A 17,280-nucleotide genomic window follows, 5' to 3' on the forward strand; every position below is an offset into this window, starting at 1 on the left:
GCTATACTTCACATGGTGTCCTTTGATCCAAAGATATATCTGAATAATACAAATTACATGAACTTGGAATTTTCCCAAAGTGTCACTTCACCTTTAGGAACTGGCTAGCAGGTAGTTCCCATTTGCTATCTTAAAAGGGGGGCAGACCATTAGTAGGCCACTGGAGATCCCCTTGCAGAGGGGTCTCAGGGAGGAGATGAGCCAGTCAGGGTGCGATGTAACAACGATGAGAAATACAACTTTCCTCTAGTTCCTAAATGTTTCCTCCCTGCTCCCACTACCATGACTCGAATTTGACCTTGCAAGTCTGGCTAGACCAGAGGATGTACACTGGTACAGATAGGAACTGAAAATCCAGGGAATCCAGGGCAGATGAGCCCTACAGGACCAGTGGTGTGAGTGGCGAAACAGGGAGGGTAAAGGGAGAATGGGTAGGAAAGAGGGAACCGATTACAAGGAACTATATGTGACCTCCTCCCTGGGGGACAGACAACAGAAAAGTGGGTGAAGAGAGACGTCGGACAGGGCAAGATATGACAAAATACCAATTTATAAACTATCAAGGGCTCCTGAGAGAGGGAGGAGCCGGGAGGGAGGGGAAAAATGAGGACCTAATGTCGGGGGTTTAAGTGGAGAGAAAATGTTTTGAGAATGATGTACAAATGCGCTTTACACAATTGATGTGTGTATGGATTGTGATAACAGTTGTATGAGCCCCTAATAAAATGTTTTTTAAAAAGGGGGGGCAGAAATATGAGTTACTGTGTTATAAATAAGGAGCTCTGATGGTGTAGTGGGTTAGGTTTTTGACTGCTAATCACAAGGTCAGCAATTTGAGCCTAAAGAGACCTAAAAACCAAGACACCAAGAAAAATAAATGTGTTGTTGGGCTGTGTTATGTTTGCTTTTTAACACTTGAAAAGGTCTTGTGAAGATTTTTCCAGTGTAAAACATCATTTGATTTCTTGATTCCTACTCCCATGGGCATTGATTATAGATCCCAGTAAAATAAAACCCTTAGAGGTAAAATTCACATTTGGGAAAAGTTTGGGCTTAACACTGATCAGAGGATTCCATGATAGCAAAGAAATTACAGTGCATCATTTTTACTGATAACTTATCACAAATGAGTTCGTGTGTAAAAGCCAGGGTAGATAAGAAAATGGTGAGCCTAGTGAACTGGATTTCTCCTGATACAGTGATGGTGCCTTTTCCATTCATATTTAATGAGGCCAGTATCTATGGGACAGCTCCCCAGGGCTGACGGCTGCTCCCTGAAGATTACAATAGGAGTTGCTTTGTTGACAAGTACTAGTCCGAATCTTCACAGGATAGACAGATTTAGTTTTATGCTCTGTGCCAATACTTATTGTCCGTTTACTATCCAAATACTTTGAGGAGCGAAAGTCTCAATTATTATATGAACAGTATTTAAAGTTACTGAAGACATTGCAGCTAAGTGAAATCATCATAAACTCTAATCATGTAAGTTTTTAAAAATGTATAGGGAATTGCGGTCCATGATCATGTTTTAAGAGACGTTTTTCCTGTGCAAAATCTGATGCTTGGATTGAATTTTTAAGATCAAAATATTACTTTAGATTATGTAAAAGATATTCTACTGATCTCATCCCTCCCCTTGTTCTTAGTGGACATGGTAATATAACTTCTTCTGAAATATCTGTCAGCAAATATTGTTTATATTCAAAGAATGTTAGCCAAAAAAGGGTCATCTAACCATATTTAAAAAGCCAGCTAACATTTATAGACTTACAAAATAATCACAGCTTAACCTGTTAATTCCTTGCTATTATATAATGTTGAAATAGGCATAGTACTATATCTGGACATGCAAAATTACACTTCCATAATAAGAACAATAACCTATCATTAGGTGGAAAGTTCCAATGTGGGGGTCTGTTTATAGAAAGTACAACTCAGCAAATAAATTCGGACAATAGCTCTCAAAAGTAACTTGTGACTACTTTCCACACATTAAAATTATGATTTAGTTAGACACTCCCATGTTCAGTAGTATTTGCACACAGGCTAATTTACAAACATCACTTAAAGGATGGCGTCTACCCAACACAAAATCTTTGGTGCAGTAGGAAGGTGCTTAGTTTTTGTGTTGATTTTAACAGGAGGGTCTCAGCATCTAAAAACACTCTTCTGCTCAGGCCCCGCCCCTTCCTCGTAATAGCTTCCCTACTGACCCCCCCAAGTATGCAACTATGTGTACTTTTTCTGATTAGAGAAAGAGAGATGGGGGAAGGGAGAGAGGAGAGAATGAATTTCTTAATTACAGTTAGATATTTTAAATGAGTCTGCTGTTCATTGGAAAGTAAACGGCTGTCATGCTGCCATCCAGAAAGTACTATGCATGTGTATTGCAGGCATGGCATCAGGAAACATAAATGTACATCCAGCCCCGAGGGGTGGGGGGTGGCAAGGGGGGATACAGTCATTTTTTGTTGGTCTTCTTTGGTTAATTGTAATTTAAGAACTGACCTTTGCAATTTGCAAGTTTTTTCAGTGATGCCTACATAGTCCATTCTTTGTTTCTATAAATTTCATAAAGCGGGTTTTCAATTTTCTTAGCCTATGTATTGATTAAATAATTTTTTAAAAACTTCCAGTGCTTGAAATGCATAATTAAGGCACCCAAAGAATGAAATGGATGGGTTGAACTTGTGCTTTAAACTACTTTTTACTGTAGATATTTTTGGAACATTAAAATCATGTGTTGTTGTTTTTTTTTAACATATTTCAGCAGATCAACACATTTTGCAGCCCGGTCCCACGTTCTCGTTCCATAAGCCATTTAACTGCAACACGGGCCTCGGAAACTTTTCGAAGCAGAGTCCAGTCAGCTTTGTGGGGAAGGGGCGCGGTGTTATTAAATGGGCGCATGATGGGGCACCGTCGGTAGTTCATTAGTGGTGTCCTCTTTGACTCTCTCCCCGTGATTCTTGAAAAACAAGTTTAAAGAAAGTGAATTCTTACGGAACCTGGAGGCGGGGGTGGTGACGGAGATTGTGGGGCTTCATCCTGGAACCTGGATTTTAAGGAAGGCGGGTAGGGGGTTGGCGGGCGGGGTAGAGGCACACACAACAAAACGGAGCTTTAATTTTCATTCTCCTGCTCCGACTGATCTGATTTGCGGCCAGATGGCGGCGAAGCCAGGAGACCCTTTGTGTCCAGGAGGCCCACAGGCGCTCGCACTTCTGTGATGTCCCCGTCGGACCGGAAGGGTTCGTACTGCGCCTGAAAGGGCACAATAGCGGCGGGATAGATCAACATCGCCGAAATCGAGTTCATTTGCGATTCGCCCCCTTTCACTACGGTTGTCATGAAAACTTCCTGCTTTGATCAGCGGAGGGTGGAGAGGAAAGAGACCCTTCTGCGGGCCGCGGGCGGCCGCGCGGTGCACTTGGCCCGGTGCACGCCCCTTCCGGAAGGAGCGCGGGCGCGGCGTCCTGCACCTTGACCTGTCTGTGCTGCGAGGGGGCTTTTTGTCTCGGTTACCAAGGGCGAGGGTGCTCTCTGACCCTCGGCGCTCGGGCGACGGGAGCCTCGCTCTGGCCGGAGGTGGCTCCAAAGGGCCCCGGTGCCTCCGCGCGCTGCTTTCTGCAGGGACAAAGGCGGGGGCCGGCTGGTCCCAAATAAAGCTGGAGCTGGGATGGAGCTGGAGCTGGGATGGAGCTGGGATGGAGTTTTCCTCTCTTCGGAAGCCCCTCGGTCCTCCAGACACCCCCCCCCCCTTCGCGGTCACGGCCCCCTGGCCGCTCAGGGCGCTGCCGCAGCCCAGTGGGCGAACGGCTCCCGGGAGAAGCAGCCGGGAGCAAACTTTCCCTGCTGAAGTTCTCCGCAGCTTCTCTTCCTGAGCTCCGCAGCGGCCGCCTCCCCAGCCGGGCCGCCCGCCCTCCTCGGGGCTGGACGGTTTATTGTGCAGGTTGAACGAGGGGATCGCTTGTGACCCTGTGGATCTGTAGACGCAGAAGCTCGCATTTGAATGTGAAGTTGCTTTTCTTTCAACTTTCTTTTATTATTATTATTTTTTCTTTCAACTTTCAAATGTGCCTTCTCTTACTATCCTGGAAGCCAGTCTTCATGATAGACATATCATGGAATACATAGCTATCTTAGGAAAGGAATGTTTGTGTATTCACCGGGGTGGTTGTATATGGTCCATCTGTGTTCATTTAAATATCTTTAAATAATACTGAAGCACGTTTCCTTCCCCCTCCCTCCCCCCTTTCTTCTTTTTAATAGATTCCCTTAGCTCAGTCCGAGGCATTCCTAACAGACCTTTTGGACAAAGTATGTGAGCGAATGAATGACTACAAACTCGAAGAAGACCCTGTAACGAAGGAGCGAACTTTTAAGAGATTTGCTCCCAGGAAAGGAGACAAAATATATAAGGAATTTAAAAAGTTCTATTTTTATTCTGATGCTTACAGACCTTTGAAGTTTGCGGTAAGCTCTCTTCTTGACAGAGCCATACTATCCTTTTGCTATTTTGCTGTTTGTTGGTTGGTCGGTTGGCTGCTTTGGGAGGTTGTTGGGTTTCCAGAAACTGAACATACAATGTTTATACATTGACCATGTTGTCCTGTTGCTTTTTGATCATGCCTCTAGCAAGTCCCTCCCGGGCTCCCGCATTCGGACAAGGGGATTTTCAGTTGGTAGATTTTAGCTGATAGAATGCACTGCTCACAAATTCCAGGGACTTTAAGACACAGGTTTGGACCTTGCTTTACTCAAACCGTTTTCCTCTGGCTGAAAGTTTCCTGGAAAAGTTTCCGGCAGCTCTGTCGCCAAGGCACGTACTTCACGAGTATTTGCTGCGGTTGGTAGGCTAAACCCCAAAATTACTTATAGCCAAATGTGGAGAGGGTGCCGGGTACATAGACTACCTTTCCTCCAAAGGCTTCTCAAAATAGAAATTAAAATTTCCCTGAGTTAATCCACATCTTCTAGCACGAAGTTAGTTCAACAAAGGCTTAGGAGGTAAGATAGGTGGCTTTAGCGCCAACTTTCTTTCCCTTACAATGTTTGCTTTCCGTGTGTGCTGGTCTCTGTCTTGCTTGAATGTGCCTTTGAGGCAGAACATTTCGCAGCATATTTCACCCTACTTAGCGCCCTGAACTCAAAGAGAGGTGGGAAGACTGTTTAAGAAATGCATTAAGCTCAGGAGTTGGCTCAAATGCCAGGCATGCTGAAACTCTGAAGGCTGACTTGTAAAGATTTTATTTTCATTGAAGAAGCAGAGGTAACAATTCTGAGTGAAAAGCACTGTGGCGTAGGATTGACCATGAGTGTGCACTTGAATTCCATAGGTTTCCACTAAACACGTTAGCGTTGAACTCTGCTTTTTAATGCCGTTTGAACATTTGAGAGTCCTGCTTCATGGACTCAGAAAATGGTCTACAAGTCTCAGCCTGTCACCTTCCTGAAAGGCGGGACTTGTGGGTTCTGTGACATTAGCATTTAAGATTTCCCCAAAGCTGGGGCAGATTCCAGCTCCCTCTGCTCCCAGCCGCCAGCCAGCTGGAAAGTCTGCAAAGATCTTGAACTGATACGAAGAAGAACTGCCCGAAGTCATCACCGAGCCCACTACCCAGAGTGAAATTTAAGTGCACCTGTTTCTATTGCTAAGAGGCTTCATTGCTTTTTCACGTCAGATCCTGTTTTAAAGCCACAAGATGGGTTCTTATGTGAAACCTGAGGGGAAAGGGGGTACTCATCTCATGGACCAGTGTCCGTAAAGATGTGGTGCTTTCTTAAAAAGTAAGACTTTGGTGGCCCATAAGTTATTGATCCATGCCGTCAGCATTCCCATTTAAGGAAGAGACACACCAAGAGGTCTCTTCCTTCCTCATCCTCAGCCCACGGTCTTTCAACATACTGGCTAACCATTTAGCAAAGTTTCTGGGGAAAGGCTGCAATTAACATTCTGGGAAGAGGATTCAGCCCATACAACTGTGGCTTCAACTGAAAGGGCTAAGAAAAAATGGGCGACCTTGATAACAGAATTTTATATTTTTCGCTAATAGATGTTTATATTAAGACCTGCCTAATAAGGCACCCGTTACATGTGTGTATATCCACCTATGTTTTTTATTCTATTTCGACAGTGTGAAACGATCATAGAAGAGTATGAAGATGAAATATTCTCACTTATCGCCCAGGAGGCAGCCGATCTAGCTGACAAGCTGTGTAGTGAAAAATCAGGTACTGTGTCTGATGTAACACGTGCTCCTCCCTCGCCCTCCCCCTCGCGCTCTCACTCAGCAGTTCAGCCTCGTTTTCTTTTCTTTCTTTCTTTTTTTCCCCTTCTCCAAATGGAGGCTCGCTGCCTTGCTGGAACGAACGCCCTGAGGAGGGTTCTCCTCTGAATTAAAAACAACAGCAAGTGAGAGACAAGAAAGAAACCAAACCACAGGGCTGGTGGCTCCTCTGTTTCCCCTTTCTTTCTGCTCCATTCTAAGGAATTCAAACGACTTGAATTCTTAGTGCCCAAGGAGCACCTTTTCTTTCGGACTCAGATGAACACAAAGCACGTTTGTTTGGCTTTGTTTTCCGCTTTTGGAAATCGGAGTTTCCCATCCTTGGCTCCGCTCCGTGGTGACTACTTAATATACCTGCAGAAGGTGGAGCCTTTATTCCATCAGAAATCTCCAGATGTTTTTGTCGGTGGTCGTTGCAGGGTTTGGTTTGGTTTTGCTTTTGAGGAAGGGTTTGAGGTTGAGGGACTTGTTTTTCTTTTTCTGGAAGGAAAATATTTTTTACTCCTACATTTTGACTTCTTAAATTGTTGTTCCTCATTTTGGAGAGGGTAGAAAGTAAGACTTGACTCAGATTTTTAAACACACACTCCCAGAAGCTAGAGGGAAATGACCAAAATGTTACTAACGATAGACAAAGTTGAGAACTTGACTTACTAGAGACAAAGTTACAACACTACCACCCGGGCCCTCCAATCTGGTCGGCTCAACATTGACCTCTAGTCACATATCACTGTGATACATGCTTAATGCGTGGGGTGCTCTTTTCAGAAACCCTCGGGGGTGGGCATGAATCAGCACATAGGAAGACAATGCTGTTGTTTTAAAAGTAAGTTGAGCAATTTTAAGCAAGATGGGGCTTAAAACAAAAACTCCTAGGAGTTGTTTCGAATAAAATACAGTACACCTCAGTACACTACGATATACTTTGTCACTTAAAATTTAGTACCAAGCTTCTTAAAATAATAGTTACTGACCATTCTTAAAGCAAATGCTTAGATTATCAGAAGTTATTCAAAATGGCATTAAAAATATCTACTGATAAGCATTTAAAATCTGACCATGCAAATGGGTTGCTTTCGGTGTAAAATCTAATTTGTAATGAGGGTTTGCAGAAAAGGATTGTTTAGGCATTTGAAGATTCCCCCGCCCCCCCCACCTCTGTTGATTTTGGATATGTAACCTAGTCATTTTTGAAATTCACATAAATAAGTATATAAGTACAACTTCAGAAAGATTTTCAAATAATCCAGAGATAAATGTATACATTAAAATTAAGTTAAAAAGATGAGCAATATTTGGGATATTAATTTTCTTTTTTTCTGATAAAGGATTTGCACTTGTCTTATGGCATCTGTAAATCATTTGCTTTATGAAGATTTATTCAAATGGTGAGTCTTTTCCAAGTCCGTCAACAACAATTCACCATAGCCATTTTAGCAGCTCTGAAGATTCTGGGGAAAGATTCTGCTCCTGAGTTTTATTGATTTCAGTGATACTCACTAACACTTCTTCATTTCCTTCATACAGTTATAATTGGAAATAGCAATTAAGCATTAGCTTTGACAAACTGCAAGCTGAGAGAATAAAGATGTACAATGTGACTAGAATAAAATAAGGCATGATTTGATAGTTATTTGGTAGCATTTGATTTTTAAAACTTATTATTTACCAGTATAAACATAAAGGAGTGTTGAGAGTGAAAAAAAAGTAATCACTCAAAATTGATGCTACACATCAGGAAATTGTGGGATTTTTTTTCAGGATATATTCCTCCCTACATTTTATTATGAATATCTTAAAATACACCAATGAAGAAATAAGAATAACAAACCTAAAAAGAAATTAGACACTCCTCCTTGCCCAAAGCACAAACCTTTCCATTGAAGTAAGTTAGCACCACAGGAACAAGGTAGGGAGGTTTTTCAAACTGAAATATTAATGGCAGAAAAGGCTAAAATAAAGCTTGACTAAGAAAATTTCTAATTAATAACTATAGCAACAAAAAGTAGTATGTTTCAACATATGATATAGTTGCAGGCAACTGAGTAAAACACGGGACTTTCATATTACAGAAAGTCTCAAGGTGCTTTCAGATAGCACGGAAATAATATACTAAAGTATGTTTCCTACAATAGTATGGCGGTGATTCCAATTCTCTACAAGCAATACTTGATCTTGTTTTTTTATATGCAACAGCTTTGCTAAGACATGAACTCCATAATTTAAATGATATTTTAAAGATTTGATGGTGTGTATTGGAGGTTATAAAACTATACATCATCCCCAAAGTATCTACTGAGTGTTTACTGTGTGCATAGCGTTGCTATAGTGACAGTGGGTGCGTCTTTAAGTTACACAGTGTACACGAATCCAAACTGAGAGTTGTTAAAATGTCTATATGTCACATTTAGGAAGATAAAGAATTATTTTAAAAATAGATATTGTTATAGCTAGAGCTTTGATTGCAAAGTTAGGCACTATTTTTCATATATACAAGTTGTGTGTTTATAAAATTTTCATACTCTTTATTTTTAATAATTCCAAGTGAGGCGATGAGGGCCCATTCATTGACTCCTTAAAATATTTAAGGTACTTAAGTTCACCTCCCACAAAAATACATAGAGAATATAAGAGAAAACATGAATGACATCTAAGATGACAATGTTTCGATTAACATCACTGAGAATATGAAAAAAAAATATGTGCCAACTCTTGGATAGGTAGAACATGCTCAAGCAGATGGGTCTGTGGATGCCCTTATCCTTTTATTCAATGGATAGAATAAAAGTTATCAAATAAACCAATTTATTCCTCACACCCTCCTCTCCCCACTCCAAGGGAGAAAAAAAGTCTTACCAGATTTTCCTGGTGAAATATTTTGTGGCAAATAACATAAGCTTCTTCAAATTGCTATTTTGATGCCTGGATTTCACAACAGTCTTTTCAAATCTTAAAAATCTTGGGGAAAAATGAATGAGTGTATATGAAAACAATAATATGGTACAAGTTAAGGCAGGGAACGTATTACTACAGATGATGGAAGAATGGCTACTCTTACATTCCTACCTGGAGGTGTTTGTTACAGAGTATGTGAGGGTGTAAATACAAATATATGAGTATCTTCTGTATATATCACTGAGTTTAAACATAAAGTCTTATTTAAAATTATCATGACTGATGAGATTGCCACAGAGTGATTTTGAATGCAATACATGGAATAAGGCATCACCTACCAAGAAATGCTTAGCCCACATGTAAAGTAAAAGTGTTTTTACCTTTCTGTATAGACTTTCCAATACGATTGGGATGCTGATTTCTGATCCACAAGTCATTACTTTCAAAGGCTAGCATATTTTCTATTTCAAATAAATTATGTAGCTAAAAGTTCATAGCCTTTTTCTCTTTTATCAGTTTCTCCCTCCTTATTTTGAAACAAATCTTTTCCCTAATTCCTGTCCTTCAGATCTTTGTGACACTGCTGTGAGGGTGCTATGGAGTCCCTTACAACTCATGGCAGCCCCCCCATGAGGGGAGTCAAACTGCCCTTTCATGGCTGGCAGTTGGAAAAATACATATATGTAAGGACCTCGTTCCTACCTGCTCCTTAGAGTAAATGCCCAGTGTACCCTTTAGCAAGCTACAAAACAGCTCAGAGTGGATCTATTCCTAATGCGTACGTATCTGTGGGTGACATGCTCCAATGCCTTGGGTTTGTTTCAAAATAGTCCGGCCAAAGAAAAGGAGATGATAAAACAAGAACAGCCCCAGGTTGGTCATTTTTGAAGCGGGATATGAGGTACATCGGCATAAATTCTACCTTTCCTTTTCTTTTCTGTGGATAGTTGACGTTTTCTAATATAAAAAGTTTTTAAAATGCTCTTTCACACGAACACTTTATGGCTATGTGAATGATTTATTGGGCTGGTGTTTAACGTAATCGTGATATCCTCTAACTTTTTTTCTTCCAGGTCTGTGTGAACTTTCTTCCGCTAACCACCCTGAACTATAGGTGTGACTGTGATGCGAGTTACAGAGAGAAGTTAAATCACCTCCCACCAGGTTAATCCCTGTCTGCATGCTGTGTGCTCATGATAAGAAATTATATGTTTCTTGTTTAATTTCATGTTTGTCTAATCTGTGTGTTTTTTTTATTGAAAATTTGTTCTTTGACAAACTCTTGCTCTTTTTGTAGGTCAAGTTAAGGAGCCCATAAAACTTTTAAATTACCTTTGCAGGTTTTGATATAAACAGACTTGGTAATAAAGTATATAATTCCGTAGAAGGAAAGAAAGGCAAAGGCACTGGATAATGAAATAAGGGTTTAATGATACATGCTGAATATTCTATAGCAAATGTATATATACATACACATGTGTAAAGTGGTCTACGTGATAAGAACTTGATTTGATTTTTTAAATACTTGATTGGTCATAGAATTAAGGAAATACATTGCAACAAACCCTGAATTTGGTCTTTTACTTCATATATAATTATGGGTAAAAGAAACCACTTTTTTTTTCAGGATTTAGACTTAAATTCCTAGAAATCATAAATTTAAAAGCTCTGAATCCCTAAGATGAAGGTGAATGTGGGGTAAATAAGGAAAGAAAAGAACAGACACTTTGGATAGTCAACAAGGATTAAATTGGCCTCTATAGAAAATACATTCTGGAGTCCAATAATTGAGAAAGGTGATTTAATTTTTTCTTTGTTTTACACTACATCATGTTTTCTTAGAACATAGCACCAGTGATGATGTTTTGTTTGACTGAAAACTCTTCTGATACGTTTTCTAAAAGATTTTTCAGTGCACGTTTAGTGTGTTGATTTGATTTCCAGCCTCTTCTAGATGAGGGTGCCTTCGAGATGTGGAGCACCCTTTTGGCCACCCTAACGCTGGAGTGTAATGACAATTTCACTCGCAGGTATTTTATTGTTTCGGTTGAGTTGGAGTTGAGCACATTAATTATTTAAAGGGAACAGACTAAACTCATATAAAAAAGAAAACTCACTGTTGTCAGTGAGAATCTGGCTGCAGGATTATGCCCATTTTGCCTCCAATGAGCTAAGAATAAAACTTTTTGCTATATATTAATTACATAATTGCTTAGAAAGCATGTTATTTTAACCATTCTTAAATTTGTACAAATTGGCCAAAATTAAAGGAAAGTGAGTCCTATTTCCTCCCCCTCACTCTTCACTCTGATTAAGAGTCAGATTTGGAAGTTAACGCCACTTAATTATTTGAGCAATGGTCTATGTGCTTTCTTGGGGCTCCCTGCAGCTAGTTAAGTGGTCTGGGCTCTACAGAGTGTGTATGACCCAGTCAGCCAAAAGAAAATGAAAACATAATCGGCACGATTTTCTAGTAGGATAGTAAAATTGTTATTTCCTATATCTTTTTAGAAAATTGTCTAAGATTACAATAGCATTTAAAATAATACGTCCCCAACATCTTGCTAACTTAGCCTTTCTTGGTAAAGACACTCACTACACAGGAGTATTCTTCCTAAACTAGAGTACAAGAAGAAGGGGGAAACCTTGGGGTAAGAAGTAACCTTCTCTTGACAATGAGGATTTGTGGGTGGCTGCAGGCTCACTCTAATGAGGTCATTTTCTCCCTCGAATCGTCACCAAAAAATTTCCAATAAAGACTAATGCTGATCACAGAAACTACGAAAATCTCAACTCATGCAAAAAAATGCCTATGACCTAAAGAACATGGATAATTATGCCTTCTTCCCATGAATGGGTGGGTGTTTTTCTTTGATGGGAAAGATTTTGCTTTGAAAGGAGAGGACCACAGATCAGGATTCTGATAATGATTATGTTAGGTTTTGCCAAGTAGCGTTTTCTGTTTATTCTTGGATGTTCGAGTAAAGATGGTTTTGGATCTCATGACTTGTGTATTTTTTTTCTCTTCAGAAAAAATTTTCCAGGTTAAACTTGCTAGTCATGTAAATATTTATAGCTACTAAAGTACCGATTAAAATTGTTATCAGTTGTAACAATGATGAGAAATACAACTTTCCTCTAGTTCCTAAATGTTTCCTCCCCGCTCCCACTACCATGACTCGAATTCTATCTTGCAAGACTGGCTAGACCAGAGGAGGTACACTGGTACAGATAGGAACTGAAAATACAGGGAATCCAGGATGGATGAGCCCTATAGGACCAGTGGTGTGAGTGGCAAAACAGGGAGGGTAAAGGGAGAATGGGTAGGAAAGAGGGAACTGATTACATGGAACTGTGTGTGACCTCCTCCCTGGGGGACAGACAACCGAAAAGTGGATGAAGGGAGACGTCGGACAGGGCAAGATATGACAAAATACCCATATATAAATTATCAAGGGCTCATGTGGGAGGGGGGAGCGGGGAGGGAGGGGAAAAATGAAGACCTAATGTCGGGGGTTTAAATGGAGAGAAAATGTTTTGAGAAACGATGTACAAATGCGCTTTACACAATTGATGTGTGTATGGATTGGGATAACAGTTGTATGAGCCCCTAATAAAATGTTAAAAAAGAAAAAAAAATTGTTATCAGTGACAATACGGAAAAAGCACTGTGGGTTTTTTTACTACAGTGATTCTTCAGTTTCCTTCTGGGTCTCTCTGGGGCTGCTCTGCTTTTGCACATGAACAATAGTGGGACAAGTGGCCATTCTCAGTAGCCTCCCTCATAACGCTATTTCTGCCTGCTTACTGATATTTATTGGCCAAAAGAAAGAAAGAGAGAGAGGAAGCCCAAAATGGAAATTTACCTTAAAACAAATATAAAAAAACACTTAGTGTGTCAAAGAAAAGTTGAGGAAAGTAAACATGACTTAATTCTATGCCCCCCAAAATTTCCTGGACAAATGTTGGAGAAGTGGTGACCAGAATATAATGCTTATTAAAATAATGCAGAGAAACCAGGTTTGGTGTCGGATGGGTTCAAATTACACTTTTATGAGATGGTTTATTTGGGTCTCCATGGAAGACTGTGTGAACCAGTTCTCATAAAGAAAAGGCCAAATTGACTTAGATGGGCAGTTTATTTGTGTTAGCTGAATTACTATTCGCTAAGAATAAGCCAAGACCAAGGAATCCATTTCACTGAGGAGTGGAGGGTGGAATTGAGTCAAAGTCCCAAACGGGAAAGATCAATACTTTATTTACTAAGACAAGGCCTAACAAGAAAACGTCAATAGCTGGTCATAATTTTTACACCTATTTCTCTGCCTCAGTTGATATTTATCCGGATCGCGTCCTTGAAAGAAGAAGGTTTAAAGCTATGGGTTAATTTACTATTCAGATGATAATAGAGGATGAGAAAAGGGTATTCTTCAATGTGACCCTAAGCTTAATACAAATCCGAGAGCCCATCTTAAAGTGCATTGAGGCCAACGCTGAAGTATATGGTACAGTTTCCTAAGAAAATATAATCACTTCTGTGGTCACAACAAAAACATACCTGTTAGATATGGACGTTTTTACTGAGCTTCCCTTATTATTTAATTACCCTTTAGGTTCCTCAGGTGATTTGCTTTTAGAATGAAAAACAAAATACAGTTGTCTCTTGAACAACACGGGTTAGAACTGCACTGCTCCACTTACATTGCAGATATTTAAAGAAAAAGCAAACAAACAAAACACTCCACTGTGTGCTGCTGATTAACTTCTGTACAAGCATTTCAGCTCTCCAGCATCACAGCCAAAGGTGATCTCCCTGGAGTCGTTTTAACTGTTTAAGGCCATACTGTCGACCTTGACTGACATTCAGGGGCCCAGGCTATTCATGGTGCTGGACGGGCCCCCAGGCAACAGGAGAGTCCCGACAGTACAAGAAAACGATGACTTGCTCAATAGGTACTGTGCATGCGGTCTTGCGGCGACGGTTCCCCCCCACTCCAAGATTAATGAATCCCCTTTAAGGATAACTGTAAAATAAAAGGAAATTTGTGACACCTTCACTGCAGCTACACGAGCAGGTGGGGAAACCTTGCGCTTCTTTGCAAAATACCTCTTTATCTCTGAAAATGTGGGATTTGTGTGGGTGCAATAGGTACTGTGTATAACTTACCAGCTAGGTGTTTACTATTCTTGGTAAGTCTTCCTGTCAATAGGCTGGTGGAGTACTTATGTGTGGGGGCAGTCCAAAGTTACATGGGGCCCCTATACCGTAGGGGTCACAAGGCTTCCTGTCGATAGTACGGTATTACTAGTAGTTATGTTTGGGGTGATAAGCACTCCAAAACCCCAATGTTCAAGGGTCAAAGGTAGATACAAATATGGTTTGTGGTTGTTAGGCGCTGCCGAGTCTGTGCCACCTCCTCGTGGTCCTATGTTACAACAGACGGGAACACTGCCGGTTGAGCAGCCTCCATCCTCACAATCGTTTCTACGTTTGAGCCCATTGTTGCAGCCGCTGCGTGAATCCATCTCACTGAGGGGCTTCCTTTTTCCTCTGATCCTCCACTTAACCAAGCGTGCTGTCCTTCAGCAGGGCCTGGACCCTCCTGAGAACATGGTCCAAGTACGTGAGTGGAGGAACGAAGTCTCGTCACCCTTGTTTTTAGGGAACCTTCTGGCTTTGTTTTCAAATAAAGTATCAGATGCAAAAATAAAAAGGAAATGGAATATACAATGTATAAAATCTCATTGCTTTGAAACCACACAGTGAGTGACATTGCTGTCTTGATATCTGACTTGTGTCTTTCCCCTAAAAGGGCCTTGACCGTGAAGGAAAGGTCCACTCTTGAGAATCAATCCTTCAGGATCTGCCTAGAGAGGAGATGGAGATTCTGCCTCCTGAAGGGGGAGCTCCTTTGCCTGAGGGGCAATGACCAGAAAAGTAAAGCTTTGCTTCAGGAGGACAATTTGGGACGTAAGGTCAGAAAAATCAGATAGTTCTTTCCTTTCTGGATTCTCTGAGACAGCCAAGGAGGGTTGGATGGGTGGACAATGGACAGACAGATAGATGGATGGTGGATGGCTAAGTTGGTAGATCGATGCATATACACACGCAGGCGTATGTACATAGATATAAGTAAAACCAGGACACAGAGAAGTCAGCTACAGCTTTGATTGCTCACAGGTCGAGATTTCCGAAAAGAATGTCTGTCTGGCAGTAAGTTCATTCCTTAAAGAAAAAAAAAATTTTCTTTGTCCCATATCTACAAAACTTCTCTCAAGAGTTTTAAGAAACAAAACAAACAAAACACACCTCTGAATTATGGAGCATTTAGAAAATGTTCTATCCCACACCAGCAAGATATTCCCAAAACATATTTAATCTGTTATAAAGTTACTGGACAGTAAAAATTGTATGTGGTCACATTGGAAATATATTAGAACCTTATTATAAAGTGGCTCAAAAAAAGTGTCTCATTTTTCTTAAACACAGGCTTCCTGAAACCATGGACCAAATTATACCCTGAGAACAAGACTGTACAAAGTAAAAGCCAATAAAGTTCAGTATTAAGTAGATAGAATCTTATCTGCCAAGCCCGCAGGGTAGAGGGAAGTTCCTGAATTGCAAACTTGGTTGACCTATAAGTCTACTTACAGGTATACACAACATTTCCTTGGAGCTGATAAAGATTCAAGTAACTGCCTTCTCCTTTAGGGAATCTTAATAAACCGTTATCTAAGGAATGCAACTTATGTAATGAAATACTGGATGCCCAACGTCAGCTAATTACGTGTAGCTGAGACTTGAAAAGATTCTAAAAGTGATAAGTTAAAATATGAATACCGATTTCCAACTTGATGAATAGCTAGGGTGGCACTGGAAGAGTTGTGTGACGTGTTCCTGACACTTTATAGGAAGGGTTTGCCTCACAGCAGCTTTCTGAACAGCGGGGACTTTTCCTACAGCATATTCTCTGATATCAGCCTGTGCCTGTGAGGGATGGTGATAATCCTTAAGGTGACACCATTGTGAACGGAGAGAAAGAGAAGATTTCAATCAGGTGGTTTTCATTGTCTGGTAGAAATAAATCTTTATGGCTTTGTTGTTCTTCATCAAAGGGCACTGATTAAGCACCTTCATGCTCTGTGATTTGTAGAAGAAAGCAGAGAACCAAAAAATAGACTATTTGGTGCCCATTAAAATGAACCCTATTTAAAGCAACATGGTATTAAAAGAGAGTGAAGTCTAATACAAATGCAGGTTCAATAAATGTTATTAAATTATTAGACCTTTAGGTGAAAAATATACCCTTGAATTGGCTTCATATGCAATCAAATCTGTGATTAAATATTAATGCCCTAAGATTAAAGGGTCACTTGAGTGTGTGTGTACTTAAAAGCAATACCTCCATGAGTTGCTGGTTCTCCATACTTTGTATGCTTTGTGAATGCTAAAATATCAACCTCTTTTCTTCTAGTGATTTGTCCTCCCTCCCCTTCTTACCCTTGGTAACAATTGAGGAATGTTTCTTTTTATGTAAATACCTTTTTGAAAAAAGTTATAATAGTTGTCTCATATCATATCTGTCCCTTTTATGACTGAATTAATGCTCTCAGCATAATGTCCTCCATGTTTCCCCGTGTAATGAGGGGGCTTCGCAGATTCAGGGTTTTGCTCGAGCATCATGTCATGTTCCATTGTGTTACGCACCCTAGCTAGTGCGTTCATTCTTCTGTTGACGGGCATTGAAGTTCGCAGAACATTTTTTGCTATTGAGACTCGTGCTGTGAGGAGCATGAGGGTGCCTATATTTATTCGTGTTGCCATTCTTATTTCTCTAGGATCGATGAGAGGGCTTAAAAAAAAGTTGTGGAAAAATGAATGAAAAGATTATGGAATTTTTCCATGAACTTTTGAAACCCCCTAGAAGGCTTTCTAGGAGTAGGGCTGCTGGATCACACAGCCTTTGCATTTCCAACTTGGTTTTTACAAACACTGTCCTGCTTTTCCATGGTGGCTGTACCATTTTACAGTCCCACCAGCAGTGGATGAGGGTCCCATAAAGCCTCAACCAATTTTGAGGATGAAGGTCCC

The 17,280-nt window shown here is 40.5% G+C and overlaps 1 protein-coding gene across 3 annotated transcripts in view; it reads left to right on the forward strand.

The window, feature by feature from the left end:
* Positions 1-12,191, forward strand: part of CNPY1 (canopy FGF signaling regulator 1) — a 61,413-nt gene extending 49,222 nt beyond the window's left edge. For 2 of the 3 annotated variants that reach the window (XM_004702329.3, XM_045290017.1), the window contains exons 2-4: positions 4,276-4,479; positions 6,141-6,237; positions 10,262-12,191. In XM_004702329.3, the coding sequence (XP_004702386.3) occupies positions 4,276-4,479; positions 6,141-6,237; positions 10,262-10,302 (342 nt within the window). In that variant the 3' untranslated portion in view covers positions 10,303-12,191. Of the gene's footprint in view, positions 1-3,948; positions 4,018-4,275; positions 4,480-6,140; positions 6,238-10,261 lie in introns of those variants that run through there. The other variant, XM_045290016.1, reaches the window with a different exon arrangement.
* Positions 12,192-17,280: the final 5,089 nt, after the last annotated feature.

Source organism: Echinops telfairi, unplaced genomic scaffold, assembly GCF_000313985.2.
Source record: "Echinops telfairi isolate 266 unplaced genomic scaffold, ASM31398v2 ScPeMD7_31;HRSCAF=116, whole genome shotgun sequence".
Taxonomy (NCBI): Eukaryota; Metazoa; Chordata; class Mammalia; order Afrosoricida; family Tenrecidae; genus Echinops; species Echinops telfairi.